This window comes from Chamaea fasciata, unplaced genomic scaffold (genome assembly GCF_029207755.1).
Source record: "Chamaea fasciata isolate MVZ Bird 193981 ecotype frontalis unplaced genomic scaffold, bChaFas1.0.hap1 SCAF_20, whole genome shotgun sequence".
Lineage (NCBI taxonomy): Eukaryota > Metazoa > Chordata > Aves > Passeriformes > Sylviidae > Chamaea > Chamaea fasciata.
Window position 1 is genome coordinate 11,062,686 of NW_027094105.1, and position 21,373 is coordinate 11,084,058.

Genomic DNA, 21,373 nt, shown 5'->3' on the forward strand with positions numbered 1-21,373 from the left:
GCCCTGTGGCATCCTAACTCTTAATGGGGACTGCCAGTGCTAATTCAATATAAATGCTGAGCCAATATAATATTCCAAGTCTTTCACTGATAGCGTTATAAAAAAGAGCAAGGTTGTATATATTCTGTAAACTTGAAGAAAATTCAAGACTTCATTACTGGCAAAGGATCAGGTGGCACAGAGGACAACGCATTGTTATTAATCCTGTTCAAGATGCTGTATCGCATGAATGCAGAAATCCATCTTAGCAAGGACTATAGTAGCTTCCAAAATTATGAAAGAGAAAATTAGGGTTTGTTTGTAATTCCCCACCATGATCTCAGAATTCTACTCCTTAGCTCAGGGCCGTACCAGCTGTACCAGCCCGCCCGCGGGCTCCAGCGGGGCGGCACCGAGCCTGAACCGTGCAAAGGTTCCACCAGGGGCCTGGTGTTTGCGTGCCCGTTGGGAGGCTTGGGCTGAAGGACAGTCCCGTGCCCCAGACATCGGCTTCGTGCGGGACACGGGGCCGGGCCAGCGCCCGGGGGGACGCCGGGCTCCGGCTGGGGTGTCTGCCGGTGCCCAGCGCCCGGGGGGACGCCGGGCTCCGGCTGGGGTGTCTGCCGGTGCCCTGCCGGCAGTGCCCACAGCAGCGCAGAGTACTGCCCGGGGCAGCAGCTGCGCCGCAAAGGGAGGGGACAGGACAGAGCAGCACGGCACGGCACAGGGCAGGGCAGGACAGGACAGGACACACGGCACGGCACAGGGCAGGGCAGGACAGGACAGGACAGGACACACGGCACAGCACAGCACAGCACGGCACAGGGCAGGGCAGGACAGGACACACGGCACGGCACGGCACAGCTCGGCCCGGCGCGGGCCGTTCGCACTGAGCGCTCCGGTCGGATCCATGCGCTCCCACACGGAGCCAGCAGGGGGCGCCGCCGCCGCCCCGGGTGAGCGCCCCCCTGCGGACAGGGAGCAGAAGGGCCGGGCGATCGTCACGTGACCGGGACGCGGAAGTGCCCGCAGGAAGGGGGGTAGCCGCTTCCGGTGCGGGCCGGGCTGGGCGCGGGCAGGGCCGGGGCCGGGGCCGCACCCGCACCGACGCCGTCCCGCTATGAGAGACGCCGCCACCCGCAGGTGAGGCGCTGCCGCTCGTGCCCCCGGGAGGCCGTGCTGCCGCCGGGCCCGCTCGGCGGGCCCGCGCTGGGGCGGGGCGGCGCGCGAGGCCTTCCCAGGCCCCGCGTCCGCGGGTCCCGCGCTGTGTCGGGCCGGGTCGGTGTCCCCGCCGGGGCCGGGGCCGGGGCCTGTGGCGGGTCCGCGCGGCCGCGGGAGGCGCTGGGGCCCGGCCGGGCCCCGCGGGCCGGAGCGATCCCGGCCGGGCCCCGCGGGCCGGAGCGATCCCGGCCGGGCCCCGCGGGCCGGAGCGATCCCGGCCGGGCCCCGCGGGCCGGAGCGATCCCGGCCGGGCCCCGCGGGCCGGAGCGATCCCGGCCGGGCCCCGCGGGCCGGAGCGATCCCGGCCGGGCCCCGCGGGCCGGAGCGATCCCGGCCGGGCCCCGCGGGCCGGAGCGATCCCGGCCGGGCCCCGCGGGCCGGAGCGATCCCGGCCGGGCCCCGCGGTGGCGTCGCGGCGGCGCCGGGAGGGTGAGAGATCAGATCGGAATCGACGGGGCTGCCCCTGGAGAGGGGAAGGAGCTCCCTGCCAGCACCTACTGCAAGAAATGTTACTTTAAAGCGGCTATCATCTGGAAATATTTCCGTGGTGACATGCTGACTCCCTGCTGAAAGATGGCAGTTTAGATTATCAGTAATTGTATATAAGTTCTACTGGCATCTTCATTAAGTTTCAGTTGAACGTCTCCTGAAGGCTTTTTTTTATTTTTTTGTGTGGTTTTTTTTTGTTGTTGTTGTTTTTTTTGTTTTTTGTAGGGAAGTATTAAAAAATAGAATCTTAAATCTGAGAGTATTCTGAAGGGAGGTAAGGAGCTGCATCTGTATAAGAAAATATGATTATTTCAAAAAATAGGCATAATATACACAAGGTGTAAGATAACTTGAAATACTTTAATAATTATGTCGAATTGTTTTAAGCAAAGTGGCAGGAAAAACTAACAATTGAGCTGGCAGGTGCAGTGTTCCATTGCTCACTGGAAAGGCGCTGGTAGCTGATTCTGTGCTGAAGGGGTTGGTGCTCTGGAGGAAAGAACCTGAGGAGTGCTGAAGACAGAAAATTTAAAGGTGCTCTTCTGTGATTGTGTGGGTGGCAACTTGCTGCTCCATGGCTCTTCAGGAATCCCACAGTACTTAATTGACACATCATCAAATAGAAAATTTGCTCAAATTTAACTTACTCAAGCAGTTAATTTTGGTCTTTAATAGTGGTATTTAAATTTCTGTCACTTCTGATTATAATAATGTGCAAATTTATCTCAAATTCAATTTAAATTTCAAGTATGCATTTGAAAAAGTTGTATTACTGCTTACAGGGCCTTTAACTTTGTAGTAAGACATCTGGATTATGTGAGAATGCAGATGTGAAAATCTGGGAGCTCTTAGCTGAAATTCTGGCATGTAATTGTTATGTGTTAGAAATACACAAGGAGCAGGCAGGGAAAGTTCTGTGCACCAAAGGTATCAATTTCTTGACTGACATTTTAAATTCTGCTTGATTTCCCTAAAAGGAACTTTATAACCCTAACCCAAATATCTCAATAAGCTCAGAATTAAAAACTGTCCAAGCTGTTGCTGTTCCACCTTTCAGTTAATAAAACAATAGGGAAATGCATGAGAAGGGTCATAAATCTCATTCTTAGTGGGGTTCTCTGTGCTTCTGGTGTCATGCTGTGACTCAAGACAGTTGCTTTTGAAATTTTGATCTTAAGTGAAATTTTTCATGAGTTAAATCTGCTTGTTGGGGGATCAATGAGATGATTTTGTTGGCATTTGAAATACAAAATCTTTCATATGCTGGTACAAACTGTGGGACTTCCTGGAGTTAGAACTCTGCAGTGTAATTCCATGAAATAACAGTTTCATTAGCCTAAACTCATGTTTGAGATGCTTAGTCTATCCCAGCAGGATAACTCGCTGTTTGTAGCTCCTGCTGTATTTGATGAGTCCTCTTGGAGAGAAGAAAGACAACAGAATGTGCTGGCAGAGCAATTTATGGCCTCAGTACAGCTTTCGGAAGAGAGAAATGAGGTGGCTTGAGGGAAATACAGCCATGGCAAAAGGTTCCAGAAAATGTTGAGTTCCATGTGAGTCTGTTAAGAAAAAAAGAAAAAGCATAGAAGAAAATGGAAAGGTCAATACTTGACCCAGCAGAATTTCTAATTTTATTTATTATTTGTATTTTTTTTTCTTGCAGCACAACACTAAATCTCTAATGAAATGGAGTCTGGCTCAAGCTCCTTTCGAGTGGAATTTCCAGATTTTTCCAGCACCATTTTGCAGAAGTTAAACCAACAGCGCCAGCAAGGACAACTGTGTGATGTGTCCATTGTGGTTCAGGGCCATCTCTTCAGAGCCCATAAAGCTGTTCTTGCAGCTAGTTCACCTTACTTCTGTGACCAGGTTCTCCTGAAGAACAGCAGGCGAATAGTCCTGCCCGATGTGATGAATCCCAGAGTGTTCGAGAACATCCTTCTGTCTACCTATACAGGCCGGCTGGTAATGCCTGCGCCAGAAATTGTCAGTTATCTGACTGCAGCAAGTTTCCTTCAGATGTGGCATGTAGTGGATAAGTGCACTGAAGTGCTTGAGGGAAACCCAACAGTTCTGTGTCAGAAGATGAACCATGGCAGTGACCATCAGTCCCCAAGCAGTAGCAGCTACAATGGCCTTGTTGAAACCTTTGAACTTGGCTCTGGAGGACAGACGGAATTTCACAAAGTGCAGGAACTAAGGGATGGCGAAAATGAAGAAGAGAGCTCTAAAGATGAACTGTCATGTCAGCTGACAGAACACGAGTACCTTCCCAGTAATTCTTCAACAGAACACGACAGACTTAGCACTGGAATGACCAGTCAGGATGGCGAAGAGGGAACTAGTGATAGCGCAGAGTACCAGTACACCAGACCAATGTACAGCAAACCCAGCATCATGTCTCACAAGCGGTGGATCCACGTGAAACCAGAAAGATTTGAACAAGACTGTGAAGGTGTTGATAATCCTTACGATGAACACCAAGTTTCTGAATCCGTGAATGCCATCCAGGCAGATCACTCAATCCAATCTTCGGGTGTTGAAGATTTTCACATAGGTGACAAAAAGATGGAAGCAGAATTCGATGAACAGGCAGATGAAAGTAATTATGATGAACAAGTTGACTTCTATGGCTCGTCTATGGAAGAATTTTCTGGTGAAAGGGCAGATGGAAATTTAAGTGCTCACAGACAGGATCTGATGATGGCAGCAGGCTATGGTGAGAGCATTGACATGGCTGCCGGGATTAAAGAAGAAACGTCTCTCACTGGATTCTCCCATGCTGATAAGCTCTATCCCTGTCAGTGTGGGAAGAGCTTTACGCACAAAAGTCAGAGAGATCGGCATATGAGTATGCACCTTGGTCTTCGACCTTATGGCTGTGGTGTCTGTGGTAAGAAATTCAAAATGAAACACCATCTTGTAGGCCATATGAAAATTCATACGGGCATAAAACCGTATGAGTGTAACATCTGTGGGAAAAGATTTATGTGGCGGGACAGCTTTCATCGGCATGTGACCTCTTGTACCAAGTCCTATCAGGCTTCTAAAGCTGAACAGAGTACTACTGAGATGAACTAAGACATTAGTGCTTACATTTGTTTAGTAGAGTAAGAAAAATAAACTAATTATGCAAATAATGTCTGGTACTTGCTATTGTACATTGTCAAAAAAAATTTTAACGAGTATGCTGGTATAAACAGATCAAATGTATTTTGCTTCCTGCAATATTCCTTCATGTGTCCAGTGTGTGAAGTGCATGTGGTTAATCTGAAAGGTGCCTGCAAAATGAGGTCTGAGATTGACTGTAATCCAGCAGAATTTAGAAGCCGTCTTGTATTTCTAAGTCATCTAAATTCATGATAAAACTCTGCTCTAAATTGACAAAAATCCAGAAAATACTTAGGTGAACCAGGAATTCAGGTAGTACTCCTTAATGGAAAAGAAAACTGAGATTACCAAACTGGGTTATATGATTCACATTTAAAGGAAGAAAGAAAAAAAACAAGAAAAGAGAATTCCACCTCAAGGCGAAGACTGCCAACACACTTAACATGCATCTTTAGGTAGTGTGCATCATTCAGTAGCCTTTGTTGTATTGCTTAATGAAAGGCAGTGGTAAAGGTGGTTTGGCTTTCCTTTATCCATCTTCTGTTTTTAAAATTTATCTTCAGTAAAACAAATGTCTAATTTTGTACTGATTTCTATTTAGAGTCTGTAATGCACTTACAGTTTATCACTATATAAACTTCAGTATGTATTAAGTATACTTTATCCTTGCTCTTCTAGGGCCTTGTGCTGTACGACTCTTGACTTCATTAGATTTTAATTACTACATTGTGAGAGCTTCTAGAAGTGTGTAATACGTATTAAAAAAAAAAAAAAGACCAATATAAAGTAAGATGCAACATTTGGAACTTAGTCAAAATAATCAAATATTTAAAGTGTAAATTTCTGTTCAAATTTTTGTGGCTTACTACAGTAGCAAGTACCAAACTCTTGATTCATGAACTGACTTGTTATTGGTACAAAAACTTCTTAGAGAACTTCTATCTAGTTTTAGAAACCTGCTTTAGGAAAACTACATAGTCATTGATAGGTATTTATACTTTTAATTCTTTACTATTTGAATAGTAAGAACTATAATACAGATTCTTGGTACTGAACTACTGTGGCTGGTGATCACAAGCAGAGTTGTTTACTTCCTCAAATGAAGCTGCTTGTGGAAAAAAAGAAGTATGTGATTTGGATCTTCTAATGGTACTGCAGAATGTGGTACCATGCTTGTGTCTGAAGATGGGATTTTTGCTGGGAAAGTGACACTTGTTCTTTGTTAGGATGAGGATCTATGTGTGGAGCTCTCATTCATGGAGACAGATGGAGGAGTGTGTTTAGTTCTAAGGGATGCTGCCAGCTCTGCAGATTGAGTAAAGGCATCAGTTGTAAAGGTGACAACAGGATTTTGGGGTTGAAAGCTTAATGCAGTCTAATGCAAAAGCAATTGCTTCTTGGTAAGCAAAAGCTTTTAAGTAGCTTACTGAAATAAGGAAAGAGCTTTTAGAATATACACAGAATATAATAGAAAGAGGTGATATCCAAGTACAGTGCTGTTCACATGCGGAAAAACTTAACCAGCATGAAAGACGTAAGCTTGTCTGGCCCCAGTTTCTGCATTAGGCACTGCCGTGTGCAGGATAACGTACTGAAACAGATGACCCTGTATGGTGAAGCAAAACCACACAAAGATTATTACACTTCAGACTCTTTTTTGAACTCCCAGTTACAAATTGTCTTAAGATACAACTGAACTGTATCCTGAAAATGAATGTCTGCTGCAACCTGAGGGTTTTCCACTCAGTGAGCTGTAATTACTGTAATTTCTTTACTGGCATTCTACTTACAAACTTTTTTTTTTTTTTAAAGAGGCTCTTAATTATTAATCTTCTAATGCTTCAAATATTTTTTCATATGGAATTTTGTTAAAACAGATGTTCCCAAGTACGATGAACCCATTGCTGGCAATGGGCACGAATGATCAGCACCACAGAGTTCCTGTTCTTAGCACTTAATTGAGCTCTACAACTTCCATGGTGGCCATGTTTAACCTTTGTGATCAAGGTACTGAAACAGGGATTTTGCTCACTAACACTGTAACCTGCTTAATGTATAGAAGCACTTTGTATTTAAACAAAACAAAACAAAAAAAAAACAAACAAAAAGAAAAAAAAAAACAAAACAAAACAAAAAAAACCAACCCCCCAAAAAACCCCAAACCAACCAACCAACCAAAAAAAAACAAAAACAACAAAAAACAAACAAACCATAAAACTTTATAAGTATGTTTTTTAAACCTAGAAATTATATTCCCTCTATGGTTTGTTTACACACTGCTAGCACTGTCCTTTTTAATACTAAAAATACTATAATGCTTGCCTGTTTACATGAGGGTAGAGGAAAGGGTTCTTGCACTCGGTGGCCCTGTTTGTCCATTCTCCAAGGCCTTACCACATACATGGTGTCATTTCTGCAAGTACCATCATCACATTAGAAGGAAGGCATTAGAATCATCAAATGGTTTGGGCTGGAAGGAGACTTTGAAGGTCATCTGCTTCCAACCCCCCTGCCATGTACACCTTCAACTAGGCCAGGTTGCTCAGAGCCCCATCCAGCCTGGCCTTGAACATGTCCAGGGTGTTTATTCTCATACTCATTTCAAGAATGATCTTGTATATGACATTAGTTCTCAGCCCCTTTCCAATTGTCACTTTAGTTTTGCATAAAAAGGTTAAGGGTGCCTCTTCCCATTTAACCATAAGAAAGACTGGACAGAAACACCAGTCTGAAAACTGTGGTCAAAAAAAAAAAAAAAAAATAAAAAAATGGCAAACTAGGACCATCCTACAGAGCTGCCAGCAAAACTGTTTCTTTTACCAGCTTGGAATGACTTTTATATGGGATATTTCAAGGTTTAACATTACTTCTATTTGCAGTTAGATTACTTTGAAATAAAGCTTTAAAATCAAATGTACTGCGAGAGACACTTTAAAGATTTTATAACAGGTTCAGTAGATCATATTATAGAACCATGTCCTTTTTTAATGACTTAGCATGAATAGTAACTTTTTAGTATTTGCCTCTTGCTGTTTTACCCCATATTATGGCATTGTCTTGAAAGTCCAACACATGTTGCTCCACTCATTTTGTAGCACTTGGCTTTCTGCTGTTAGTTTACATGAAACCAATTGATTGCAGGAAAATACTGATCTGATTGTCATGGGATCAGGTTGAGAGGATTGACGATTTAAGGGCAGCTTGAGATACATGTCTAAAATCCTTACTTTTGCATGTCACAGGTGAAATAGTTATCTTGTGGTGTTTTTTTTGAACTCAGTTTATTGCCTTTTGTCAAACTTCTAATCACCGTTTCAGGTACGGGAGGGGAAAGATAAAAAATTGTTTAAACCATCTTCCTCAGGCTCAGCTTAAGCCCCAACACCTCTTTTCCCTGCCTTTGTAGTCTCAGTTTCCCTTGCTTTCACCAAGAGTTGTATTCAGCTCCCGCCATTTCCTTTATTAAGGTGACAGGTCACACAGGAGGTTGGGCTCATATGCACGCTTCCTTGTCTGATGCTCTTCATTTCTTAGTCGGTGTCCTCCGATGCCCTGTGCTGGTCAGTGCCACTATTCGTGGTGGTACTGGGCCACAATCCCTTCAGGGGTGTGTCTGTTCCAGCTTGCTTCTTCTGTGGAACTCATTTCAGAGGTGTACCTGCTCTGGGCAGGGAGTGTGTCCTTCTGTATGTCTGTACATGTTCTCAGTGACTTCTTCAGGTGTTTTCCCAAGAGCAGCTCTTCAGTTTCTCCACATGTATGTACCCAGGAGAAGTCTCTCTGTGTGTTTCCCTGCACCTCTTGCTAGCAGCTGCCACTCTTCCTTAAGGAAGAATGTTTAAGCAGAAGCATTATGTGCACCTCTGGTTGAGATTTTGGCTTGCAGTGGATTGTTCACATCCATTTTTTGTGCAGGCTGAACTTCTTTTGACTAGCACAGGGCAGCTCACAACCTCTAGCCATGTGTCACCCCTGCAGTCCCTGCCACTGGTGGCCAGTGCAGTTGAGCATAGCAAGCCAAGATACACAGATGCAGCTTCTGTCAAGCTTCTGATCTTTGCTAATGGAGTGGTCTTGTTCAAGGTACGAAAAATTATTTCTTATTTGTGGGGAGGAGGGAAGTAATCCATATATATATATGTATATATAAAATATGAATGCATATGTATATGGTGAATTTCATTAATCTTCCCGTATGCTTCATTACCTTTGATGATGTGGCTGTTGGCTGTAGTAAAGTGAGTGTCTTCTGAAAATCAGCAATATTGTACACCCAGGCGGCTTTCCAACTTTCCTGCTGCTTTGAAGCCATTCATTGTCCTAGCAGTGGTAAGAAGACTTAATGATATTACAGCTAAGTTCCTTTCCATTCCATATTGTAACTATGATGTTAATTACCATGGAATCTCTGTAACTGCCATTCTGAAAAATTCAACTGTTAGCAGGGTTAAAATCTGCTTAGGTGTATATTGGACCCTTTTGAGGGAGAAGGTTCCTATTTCACACACCAGTGTTGGTTTGCGGGGTGCTTTTTTGTTTCATTTTTTAAACTTTCCTTGTTAGTTTTTTGGGTGAGCTGATAGAGCCTAGAAGGTATTGTCAGTAGAGTTTTTGGTCACAGCTTTTTTCATCTGAGGTGTGTCTGAGGTTGAGAAACAGTCCTGTGTCATAGTCAAGGCAGATGATCAAAGGCTTATGTATTGAGTGTTCCAGTATTATTGATCCTGAAAGAACGGAGGCACATCAGGGTTTGTAATCTCAATACTTTTTCCTGGGTGCCAGCAAGGTGACCTGTCTCTGAATTATGAGAGCCTGCAGCACTACACTGAGTGTTTTGCTATAACAGAATTAGGACCTTTCTCAAAGCAACAAAGGAAAGTTGTTTTTTTGTCTTTTAAATGCTTCATTGGATAGCTTGGCTTCTTTAGCTATTAGCTGTAAACTGTCAGTGGCCTAGGGAAAGATGCTGGAAAAGAAAATGGTATTTTTTAATGTGATTAAATTGCAAGTTCTGATTTTTGCTTGAAGCCTGTGTCTGTCGATTGCTGCTCCTTTTTTTTTTTTATTAATGGGATTCCATATTTCTTTCAGAAATGTAACTGTTTATGCAAGTCAAGTGGATCTTCCTTAATGAGCTATAAGTTTTTATTCTAAACAAGTCATTTATAATAGTAAATTTGCATATCTTGATATTTTGTGAGATGTTATGCCTGTATTGCAGAGGTTGCATAGTTTTGTCTATAAATATTGCTGTCCTAATTGTACAGCATGGTTTTAATTTAATGTTACTGTTCAATATTTTCTTCTTATAGAAGAGTCCCATGCCCCTTTTTTTCTATAACGTTTTAATAAATGTTATCTGTCAACTTTGTAAATGTTTTCTTAAGCTTGAATGAAAGGAATGCATGTCTAGTACTAGTATTTAATATTTCACTTTGCCAAAATAAGTGCTCAAACAAAAGTACAAATCCAAGAGTTGTTGATATATAACTTTATTAAATATATTAAAAAGTGTATCTAGTAATGTGTCTTCTTGAAGTAATGATAACATGCCAGCCTAGTCTAAGAAAACATGAAACAAAAACCTAAATTTTTATGACACAGTAGGTTTGATGGATTTGTGGAATTGGACTCATTTCTTTGCTGCTTTAGGTAGTTGGCTTCCATGATAGTTTGGATTTGTCAAATAGGTTTTGTTGTAACTGTTTTTTGCAGAATGGTGATCTCTGAAGTTACAGTAGAGAATGTACATGCTGATAGGAAAGTTCCAGAACACTCACTCCATAGTAGCAGCAACCGCATGTCCAAAAGGCCTCTTGGTACATTTGAAGTACTACAGATAACATAGATTCTTTTTCTTGTCTAAGTATGAAAGAAATTTCATGCTATAAAAAGTATTAAATATTAAGTTTCCCTTACCTTCCTGTGAGGATTCCTTCTCTCCCTGACTAAATTGAGGTACTCAAACTGAATGCTTGATTTTGTCCAGCCTCCATCTGCTCAGTCCTTGTGGAACTGTCCCAGCTGCTGCTTACTACCTAAGCAAAAAATGAGCTCGGTCTCATTGAAAGCATGTTCAGTCAGTATCTGGAGAAGTCAATATTTGTGTAACACACTCAGTCTTTTTCAAGTGGAATATGGTACAAGAAAATTAATTTTCTATTTTGATTACGTTTTCTGAACACAGAATAATAAGCCCAGTTTTCTGCCTGTTGAGAATTAGTTGTTTGAGTGGATTTTATCTGAGTGAACAAATACAATTTGTCTCTGTGTTCTTTAACTCTGTTATTTGTGCCCTGGCCAGGGTGCTTTCCAGGCCGCTGCTTTATCTGATTAGCATTCAATGCTAATGTACGAAGACTGTTCTGTGTCTTAAAGGGAGAGAAAGGCATGCCTCCAGAAGACAGAATGTGGTGTGCAGTTAGACCGGGTGGATATCCCAGCAGGACCTACTGGCACCATTCACTTACTGTTATCAAATAGTACATGAACTGCCTGGTTCATAAACTGAATCGTTACACTACCTGACCTACAAGAATATGCAGGATAACACACCAAAAAAAAAAAAAGTTACTGCATGCTTGCTGAAGTGATTTCTGTGAGTGACAAGGCCAGTGTAACACAGGTGAACTTTTTAATTCTTTGCTCAATAAAGGTGGCAGTTCACAGCTGGAGTGGGGGATGTCCTCCCCCAAAAGTTCCCTCTCTGCATCTGCGACTGCCCATCGGGGTCTGGATTGAGCGCGCGTTCTCCTCTGGAGCCGCGCACCGTGCGGCTTCTCGGAAACGCTCTGCCCGCGGACGCACCGGCCCCAGCCAAGGCTCCGGTCCTCCTGCCTCCGTGAGGAGTCGCGCTGCGAGGGCGGCTCCGCCCGGCTCCGCGCCGGGAGCGGGGCGGGTTCCCGGCCGGCCCAGGGGCACCGCCCGCTGCCGGGGCGTCACCAGGAAGCGGAACGGCCGCCAGCGGAATCAGTTCCGGGTGGAGCGGCTGTGGGAGCGGGCGGGAAGCGGCGGTGGGAGCGGGCCGGGCCGGCCGGGACCCGCCATGTGAGAGCCCCAGACAGCCCCAGGTGAGCGGAGGGCGCCGGGCCCCGCGGCGGCGCGGCGCTGCCGGGGGGCGCGGGGCCGCGCTCGGGGGCTCCCGGCGCCTGACAGGCCCCGCGGGGCGGCCCGGCCGCCCGGGGCTCGGTTCGGCCGCCCGCGGCTCGGTTCGGCCGCCCGGGGCTCGGTTCGGCCCCGTCCGGGTGCCTGTCGCCCGGCCGTGCCTCGGCGGGAGCTGTCGCGAAACCCGAGCTGGTGGCTCGGCTGCAGCGCTGGCGTGCGGGGAGGGAGGGAGGGAGGGAGGGCGCGCCTGTGTCGGGGTCCGCTGTTAACCCGAGCGAGGCGAAAGAGCCTCGGCACGGCGGGCTGGGGCGGAACGGACCCGGCCCCCTTCGGGGAGGTGTTTATTGCCAGGAGCTGGGGGACCTTTCAGCTGCTGCCGCTCCGTCAGAGAAGATGGAAGTTCTGGTGAGACCCCAAGCTCTGTAATGCGAAGGTTTTTCCAAATCCCGGCAGGTGTGCACAGCATGCAGAATTGGAATTGGCTTAGAGTAAATCAGAGTTGAGAGTTAATTTGGAACAAGCCAGAACAGTCTCAGAAACATACATGTGGATAAGCCTGGTTTTCAAGGGAAGACAAAGTGATACTGGATTAAGCTGCACTGCAGTTGTTACATGTTACAGAATACTCAACATCTGGGTCAGAATGTGCCTGTGCTTCATTGCCTGTCCAGGGACAGCTCAAAACAGTTCCATCTGTCCCAAGTACTGTGCTGGGAAAATACCACAAAAATGTGCTCTTTGCAGCTATTGTAAATCTACTGCAAAAAATGTTACTGATATCTAGAGAACATAGTCACTTCATTGCTTAAAAGAAACGTCAGAGCCAAAAAGTCAACAATTTGATGAAGAATGGCTACTGTTAAAAAAAAACACAAACAAAAAAAATCCCAAACAAACAAAACCCCGAAAAAACAAAACAAAAAACAAAACAAAAACAAACAAACAAAAAAAAAAACAGAAAAGAAAGTGGACAGATTAAAATGCACAATAGTGATTAACTATTACCTTGTTTGTAAATCAGATTGTAATATCAGAAGGTTCAAGACTCTCTTCCCACTTGTGAAAGTTCTGGCTATATATATATCCTTAGTCTCAAAATACAGGCTGGAGGCTTTTTCATAATGGTAGTGACACCTCAGAGTTGTCAGGTATTCAGAAAATGTGGCAGTTTAGCATTACATAATGGGATATTGTGAAATTTGTGCACAAAATAAAAGTTTTTGATCATTGCTTGTAAGATCTTGCTGTTTTGAAGTGTATGTATCACCAACATGTCCCTTTGTTTTATTTATCTGGCACAATACATTTGTTGATACTGGAATCATAAACACATAGGATAGTTTGATTTGGAAGGCACCTTTTGATCTTGGCTTATCTCCAGTTTGCCTCCTGGTAACTTTTTTTTTTTTACATTCAGAAATAAGTACGTACCTGCAGCTATTGTTGTGGTAATTTGATTTCTAGAGTCAAGATTTAAGAGGTTATTTCTATTGAGGTTTCTAATTTTTAGGTGAACCTGGAGCACTGAATGCCACATGCAGTCGTTTCTTTAACACCTCCAGGGATGGTGACTCCACCACCTCCCGGGGCAGCCTGTTGCAATGGTTAACAACCCTCTCAGTGAAGAATTTCTTCCTGATTTCCAACCTGAACCTCCTTCAGCTGCAGGTTGAGGCCGTTTCCTCTTGTCCTGTCACTGTTGATTGGTAGAGGCCTTTTGGGTGTCATGGAGTACTTTGTTTTGTTTTTGTCTTAATTTTCATTATGACCCTCCTAGCTTTTCTATGTATTTCTGTTCTCAGACATGCTACAACAGTATTGGTTCGTAATGTGGGGTTTTTTTCCAAGGATTCCTTGTTGCTGAGCTAATTTAAGAAAATGCAAGGGGCCTTTTCTCACACCTTAGTGTGAGTTAAAATGAGTATAATTTGTGTCATTCACCTGGCTGTGGGAATGGTGAATCGTAGTTCAGTGAGTGAAGGAAATGAAACAGGTGCAGACTTAGAAGCAGAAACTAATACTATGTTGGCAGACACACAGCTTCGTGTTATAGTTACACGATGCTTCTCCACTGCTACTGTATGATGTCAGTAAAATTAAATACCTAACGTGGTTTGTCAACATCTATTCTTGTTTTTTAAATTAAATAAGAGTTTTCATAGAACATAATTTTTAAAGCAAATTTCTTTTGAAATCTAGTAAGAATTGTTAAGTGCCTATCCCTCTGATGTTCACAGGTTACTTCAATGAACACTTTTGTTTGAAGATATAGGGCAGCGATCCACTACTACTAAAGCCATTTTGTGGGCTACATTTGTTGTATAAAACCCTGATGAATAGATGTAATGCGGATTCAAAGAGAATTTATATGATTCTTTTGAGTGTGACTGCATCATCTCTTACAGAAATAGATATGAGGCTCAACACGGAGCCCTTCTAGGACTTAGTGAACCTGGTGTCCAGTTTTGGCCTGTGCCTTCAGCCAGTTTCTTGGATACATAATAGCTATGAAAACCTTAAACACTTTGACCTACTTTTGAGAAAAGGTTAAGAGAGGACCTAATCATAGACAGGTGCTCAGACTCAAATTTTACAGGACTTTACCCTAACTTTACACTAACTCCTAGGCGGGCTGAAAGAAAGCTAAAGCAGGACGAAATGCATTACCTTTTAACAGTGAGTGTACCTGACCCTGCTGTGAGATTACAGAATCACAGAATATTCTGATTTGGAAGGGACCCAAAAGGATCACTGAGTCCAGCTCAAGCTGCTTAGTTCTCAGTAGCCCCCAAATGCTTGAGTTTATATGTTGCAAATAAAACTGTTACAATTCTAAGCTGTTGTTCTGTATGACTAGTTGGAGCCTAAATAGCACAGGTTCCCTCTGCATTAGGTAAATTGGTGTAGAATGTTGTTGTGAACTGTGTACTTGACCTGTTTGCTTGCTTTCAAAGCAATGCTGTATGTTCCCTTCATCCCTGTTGCAGGTTTTTACTGCTTTTCTTCTACACTGATGAGCAGACTTACAGACCTTTACCTCCATCATCATCTCAACTCACTGCCAGGATGTACTGTTTGCTCCTAGCATCTTAAGCAAAATAAGCTTCTTTGTTTCCCAAAAGACAGATGAAGCAACTCTGAGAGCAGGGATGTAGAGTTACAGATTTGTATATGCGTTTGGAGATAATGGAGTGTTCTGACAGTCGTGATGGGCAAGGGTCACAGTGGATTCCTATCTCCTTGGTGTCCTTCTGGTTCTCACACTTTCTCTGCTATGTGTTTACAGTCCATTTTCATTTCAATGTGTGGCCATGTCCCAGGGACTGTGAATTCATCTAGAGATGCCATGATGAGAAGAACATTTTTTTTTTCCTCCATCGGAAGGCATAAAATGTCCATCATCTTTCTTTTCAGGTGCCTATCCTTAATTCATTCCTTCTGTCTAGACCAGTGCTAGTGGTGATAATTTACATTTTAATATTTTCTCCAGGAGTAAGTTATTTTCCATTTTGCTGGGTATGAACCCTTAGGGAAGTATGGGACAAGGAGACACGCCACTGTCACGTCTGTATGTGACAAACTTTCTGTACATCCTAGACTGGAATGCCAAATTATTGCTGCTGGGGACGGGTCTTTTGGTTTGTTTTTGTCCATTCATGTCACTTCAAGTCAGGAAAAACTCTTCCTCCGTTTAGCAGAGAAACTTAATCAAGAATGGCTGATGTTGCATCTGCGCATAGCTAATAAGCCCCACAAAGTAATGGTTTCCTATGTTGGGTTTCTAAGAAGCTTGCTGCCCCGTCAGACACAAGTGAAGGTAACAGATTGTGATAGTGCATTCCCTCCTCCCTGCTGAGTGTTTAAGTGACCTTAAAACACTCATTTGTAGCACAAACATGCATCCAGCTGCTGGAGCTCCTGTCTTCTGCGTGGGAGTGGGATAGTGCTTCTCTGCACAACTGCCAGGGATGCGCAGAAAAGCAAAGTTAATTTTGCCATGTAACTGCCCCACAGCTGGGATAGGTTATGTGTAGTGCTGTTTGATTTTTGACTTACATCAGCTCACAACTCTGAACTGTTTTATAGCTTTGTTTGCTGAATAAAAGATCTGTCCTGCCAAAGCCATCTCTGAATGGATTGCTGCAGTCCTGTCACTTCTGGTAGCCATCTTACAGTCCTTATTTCCCACCTCAGATATAAGAGCCTATAAAATGTCTTTTTTCTTGCTTTTACATCTCAGCCAAAAAACCTCAAATGCAGTCCCATTCACCCATTTTAATGGGTAATGACACTGGTAAGTTAGAGAACATATTTAGCAAGTCTGATAACTTGATTTTGAATGCTCTGTGAGAGTTTTTGCCAGTTTTCTAAGTCAAAAATAATGTCCAGTCAGGAAGCAGGCTTTGTTGTGTCTGCTGAAAAGAAGTTCCATTTGTGAAGGTTGTGAATGTTAGTTTTAAGTGAGGGTCAGCTGATAGAGCTCCAGTGCTTCCTTTTGGCCCTTTATTCTGTTTCTACCTGTCGATTCTCTTTTTAGAATACCTGGACTTTCATAATTTGATTTAAATTGTTCATATGTCCCATTACAGCATGTAACATAATAGAAAAAAAAAATCCACTAGTATATTGTGATACATTGGATATGCTTCCTGCATCTGAAGTCAATGGATGATGTTGAGATCTGTTTGTTCAATTGGAAAAGCAGGTATGGTGGCAATATTATGTCTTTAGACTTCTGCATTAATAAGAACTAGAATAGCAATAAAAGGCTGAAGTGCTTGGGTGCTTGATTAGTGCCCAGTCCTGGAAATGTAAGGTAATGTTGCAGATCGACATTCTCAGGCTGTTAGTGTGTGTGTGCATGCTTTTTACAGTAGTAATCTGTGAAAAGTGCTTTTTTTTTTAGCTTTTGTTTGGGACTCTATACATTTCTTTAAGGGCTCTCTGAATGTCCTTTCCTGGCATTTGAGTACCATGGCTTGCAAGTTAGGTTAGAATTTAAATGTCAAATTTTTCTAGTTAGGAAAACACTGCTGTGTCAAATGAGATTCAAAGTTCACATCATGGTTTGTTAAAAGCAAAAATTAAAATCACAAAAGATTTTTTTTTTTAATTGAAAGTCCATGGTTGGCTCAAGCACTTTTCTTTCAAATGCACACACACACATGCCTGTGAATTTTCCTTAGGAGATTTTTCAAAACTTCATGAAGTACCTTCCAACAGTCATTCTTGGGAAATGTAACAGTGCAGTTCCCTGCAAGTAACACTATAATACCAGGCTTGAACAACTGCTCAGGGTTCTGAAGTGTTTATCTTGCCTAATGGCTGTAAAATTGATATTATTTTGGGAGGATGGATTGTTCTGCACTTCTTGCCAGGGAATGAAATTGCAAAGTTTCTTTGAGGACAGACTATCCCAGGGAGACTGTGATGTATTCTGAGCAATTGCATTGTGAAAGTTACAGAGGGATAATTCAAAGTATAGAAATGCAAGAAATGTGTAGATTAAGACTCTACATTTTCATTATATCGAGTATTTATGCTAAATGTTTTGTTGTAATGCACCTTTAACAGATCAATGTGACGGTTTAACTTAAACGTTTGCTAGCATTTGTTTTTGAAATGGAAAACTTAGTATTCATTCTCTATTTTAAATCTCCAATTTTTTTTTCAGATTACTCTTTACATCTGTAGAAATGGACAGCAGCAGTTTCATTCAGTTTGATGTGCCAGAGTACAGCAACACAGTTCTGAGCCAGTTAAACGAACTCCGCCTGCAAGGGAAGCTCTGTGACATAATTGTGCACATCCAGGGTCAGCCATTCCGCGCCCACAAAGCCGTCCTAGCTGCCAGTTCTCCCTATTTCCGTGACCATTCAGCATTAAGCACCATGAGTGGCCTATCCATATCAGTTATTAAAAACCCCAATGTTTTTGAACAGTTGCTTTCTTTTTGTTACACTGGAAGGATGTCCTTGCAACTGAAGGACGTTGTCAGTTTTCTGACTGCAGCTAGCTTCCTACAGATGCAGTGCGTCATTGACAAGTGCACACAGATACTGGAGAGTATCCATTCGAAGATCAGTGTTGGTGATGTTGATTCTGTCACTGTCGGTGCCGAAGAAAATTCAGAGAATCGCAATGGTGTTAAAGACAGCAGCTACTTTGCCAACCCTATTGAGATATCTCCTCCCTATTGCTCTCAGGTGCGACAGTCAACAGCAGGCAGCGATCTTCGGATGGAAACTACTCCAGGCAAAACGCTTCGTAGTCGTCTGCAAGAAGAAGGGCATTCAGATCGAGGGAGCAGTGGGAGTATCTCTGAATATGAGATTCAGATTGAAGGTGATCATGAGCAAGGAGACCTCATAGTAAGGGAAAGTCAGATTGCAGAGGTGAAAGTTAAAATGGAAAAGTCTGACAGGCCAAGCTGCTCTGATAGCTCTTCCCTTGGCGATGATGGATACCACACCGAAATGGTGGATGGAGAGCAGGTGGTGGCAGTAAATGTTGGTTCCTATGGGTCTGTTTTACAACATGTTTATTCATTTACCCATGCTTCATCACAGGCTACAGGTGTGTCAGAAACCTTTGGAAGCCTGAGCAATACAAGTCCTTCGAGGTCAATGCTGAGCTGTTTCAGAGGGGGTCGTGCACGCCAAAAACGAGTACCTACGGGTCACTTGCATAGTGATGTCCAGGGCTTGGTGCAAGGGGCTGACAGTGAATCCATGGTGAGTAATCCAGGGTATGAAAATAGTCCACGAGAAAGAAATGCAAGAGGTCATTGGTATCCATACAATGAAAGGCTAATTTGTATTTACTGTGGCAAATCTTTTAACCAGAAAGGGAGTCTTGATCGACACATGCGATTGCACATGGGAATAACTCCTTTTGTGTGCAAGTTTTGTGGAAAGAAATATACCCGTAAGGACCAACTTGAGTATCATATTCGTGGTCACACAGATGACAAACCCTTTCGCTGTGAGATCTGTGGAAAATGCTTTCCTTTCCAGGGTACACTAAACCAGCACTTGCGAAAAAATCACCCGGGGGTTACAGAAGTGAGAAACAGGGTTGAGTCTCCAGACAGAACAGAAGCATTTGTGGAACAGAAAGTAGATAATGATGCTTCAGCTTCTGAAGCCATGGATTCTAGTATGGAAATTCATGCAATGTCTAACACATCTGATTAAAATCTTACATCCAAGTGAAACACAGACAAGCACATTATTAATGTATTTTTAAAGTATTTTATTCTTTCAGTAATCTTCAGTACAAGTGTAACAGGCTTTTCATTTTCCTGACTTCCTGGAAATCAGTTAGAAGTGGTTTCTGGAGAAGACTTCAGAAGTTTGGGGTTGTTTTTTTTTTTTTTTTTTTTTTTTTTTTTTTTTTTTTTTTTTAAGGAGAATGAATTGTTTGGGGTTTGCTTTTTTAGATTTTAAGATGCTCAGAATATAAAGACAGTGTTCTGGGAAAGGCTAGGAAGAGTCTGCTATAGTGTCTCTGTTGATTGATCTGGTGAGACACAGATGCCAGTGGAGAAAGATACTAGAATAAGATTGGCAGCTCTGCTGAATGCTCAAAGAAGCTGTAATTTCCTATATTTCTTAAATCCTGTTGCTGGTAATGAGTTACACAGCTGTGAGGAGAAAGAATATTACAGCTTTGATTCTTCTCCTGTCTCAATGAAATCTGTTCACTCTTACTAACTGGTTTTGGTAGTCAGTCTGTTTATATATATAAATTCACTTTATATATATAAAATGCTTTCACTTTCCCTGTTCTGGTTGAGGTGAATGTAAAAGTATGTCAAGGCTAATACCATATGCCACCCTATCAACTGTTAGGTCTCCTCTCTGCTTAGGATTTCGAACTTTGGACTTTGGGAGGATGGTTTTGGTTTTAAACGAATGTTGTTTGGTATTCATTTTATTAAACTATTACTTTGTGTGCAAAAGTGAGCAAAGTGAATTACCTTGTTTTAATAGCTTTGCTTTATAACATATGTAAACCAAATGCCATAAATCTATTAAACTATGGTTAAATTGTTTAAAGGTTTTGTTAGTTGTCTAGAGTGCAAGCTGGACAACCTGTGGTGCTGACCTTTTTATATATATAGAGATAGATATATCTATATATATATAGATATACACACACACACACACACACACACACACATATATATATATAATATTAGCAAACCTAAAAGTAGCATTGTGGTTTAAAATGTGTTTTTACTGGCCTCAGAATCTACCTTCATTTCGTACTGTAGAACCATACCAGGTAATTAAACTTAACTTCATCACTCTTCATGGTTGGTTAAAACATGGGAGAGATGTCGTTTAAACCACAGTATTTCCAAGCAGTATTTTAATAGGTCTCTTCACAGAGAGCTGTTTTCAGGTGCACATTGACTTCCTACTTAAATCTCCAAGTGATATGCCAACACTTGGAATTTGTACTTTTTTTGTATAGAAAAACAAATACTCTATGGGAATTTTGAGCAATATGTTATTTCATGTGTGAGTATTACAGAGTTGCTATGGCTTCTCTGTTTTTTTCAGTGGTTTTTTCTCTACGAAGGAGCTACCAACAACTTTAAAAATACTCTAAATCTTTTTTGTTTCACCAAATACGTGTTTTTAATATGGTGCTAACTTCATAATTTAGGTCAGTATAATATATTAAATGTGAAACATAATCATAATGGTCAAGAAAAAGAATCCCCAACAATAGACAAACAAAAGCCCTCCCTTCACAAACCAACCCCCCCAAAACCCCTACCAAACAAGAAAAACTAAAACAAAAAATAATAAATAATAATTTAAAAAAAAAAATTTAAAAACACCGAAACATCCACACCAACAAAACCCATACTGCAAAAAGCCAGTGGCTTAAGAGACCTCAAAAGCATGGACTGGCAAACACTACTGTTTAACATTCGACCTGAATTCTACCTGATGAATAGAATTAAGTATTGAACTAATCAAATACTTCTTTAGAATACAGGTTTTTTATTGTTGGGTCTTATGTTTGTTTAGCTGATACTGAAAATACATTTGTGAACATGCTGTTTAACGCCCAAAAATTAGAAAATGAAAGCTAATTTCTAAATTATTGGGAAAAAAAAAAAAAGGTAGGTTTGCTATCTTGTGAAACTTTTTGGCCCCTGTGAAGCTGGGGCATATTTGTGCAGTAGCTTTATTAAATACACTAGTCCTTAATATTGTGACAGTCTGCAATAAGAATTAATCTCGCAAACATGGATTTACAGTATAACTTCCACCTGCTCCATTGGAGCAGTTTCACTTAAATTGAGTACATTATTTGCCTCTGTCCTAAAACAGCCTGAATAAAGAGGCAGGGGGTGGGGAGATGTTTCTCTCCTAGAAGCAACAACAGAAATTTTGTTTCCAGTAAGGGAAGGGATAGTCTGTGTCTAAGGCAGGTAGTCTGTATGTTT

At 42.5% G+C, this 21,373-nt stretch overlaps 2 protein-coding genes across 5 annotated transcripts; both read left to right on the top strand.

Moving 5' to 3' along the window:
- Positions 1-1,038: 1,038 nt before the first annotated feature.
- ZBTB43 (zinc finger and BTB domain containing 43) lies at positions 1,039-10,314 on the top strand. 3 transcript variants are annotated; one of them, XM_066200978.1, is made up of 2 exons: positions 1,039-1,122; positions 3,353-10,314. In XM_066200978.1, exon 2 carries the CDS (start codon positions 3,376-3,378, stop codon positions 4,768-4,770), a length of 1,395 nt encoding a protein of 464 aa, XP_066057075.1. In that variant the 5' UTR covers positions 1,039-1,122; positions 3,353-3,375; the 3' UTR covers positions 4,771-10,314. The 3 variants fall into 3 exon arrangements, with proteins under 3 accessions (XP_066057075.1, XP_066057078.1, XP_066057077.1); XM_066200981.1 differs by lacking the exon at positions 1,039-1,122 and adding an exon at positions 1,948-1,963; XM_066200980.1 differs by lacking the exon at positions 1,039-1,122 and adding an exon at positions 2,973-3,242.
- Positions 10,315-11,765: 1,451 nt separating this feature from the next.
- ZBTB34 (zinc finger and BTB domain containing 34) lies at positions 11,766-19,279 on the top strand. Of its 2 annotated transcripts, none has more exons than XM_066201166.1 (2): positions 11,766-11,870; positions 17,579-19,279. In XM_066201166.1, exon 2 carries the CDS (start codon positions 17,601-17,603, stop codon positions 19,098-19,100), a length of 1,500 nt encoding a protein of 499 aa, XP_066057263.1. In that variant the 5' UTR covers positions 11,766-11,870; positions 17,579-17,600; the 3' UTR covers positions 19,101-19,279. The 2 variants fall into 2 exon arrangements, with proteins under 2 accessions (XP_066057263.1, XP_066057262.1); XM_066201165.1 differs by lacking the exon at positions 11,766-11,870 and adding an exon at positions 16,150-16,609.
- The last annotated feature ends 2,094 nt before the right edge of the window (positions 19,280-21,373 follow it).

What these genes read in the sequence shown, in the direction of transcription:
- ZBTB34 (XM_066201165.1), top strand. Translation starts at nt 16,569, where the DNA reads ATGGATGATGTTGAGATCTGTTTGTTCAATTGGAAAAGCAG. An exon ending in TTGTTCAATTGGAAAAGCAG is followed by an intron (nt 16,610 to 17,578) that starts GTATGGTGGCAA and finishes TTTTTTTTTCAG; the next exon opens with ATTACTCTTTACATCTGTAG.
- ZBTB43 (XM_066200978.1), top strand. Translation starts at nt 3,376, where the DNA reads ATGGAGTCTGGCTCAAGCTCCTTTCGAGTGGAATTTCCAGATTTTTCC.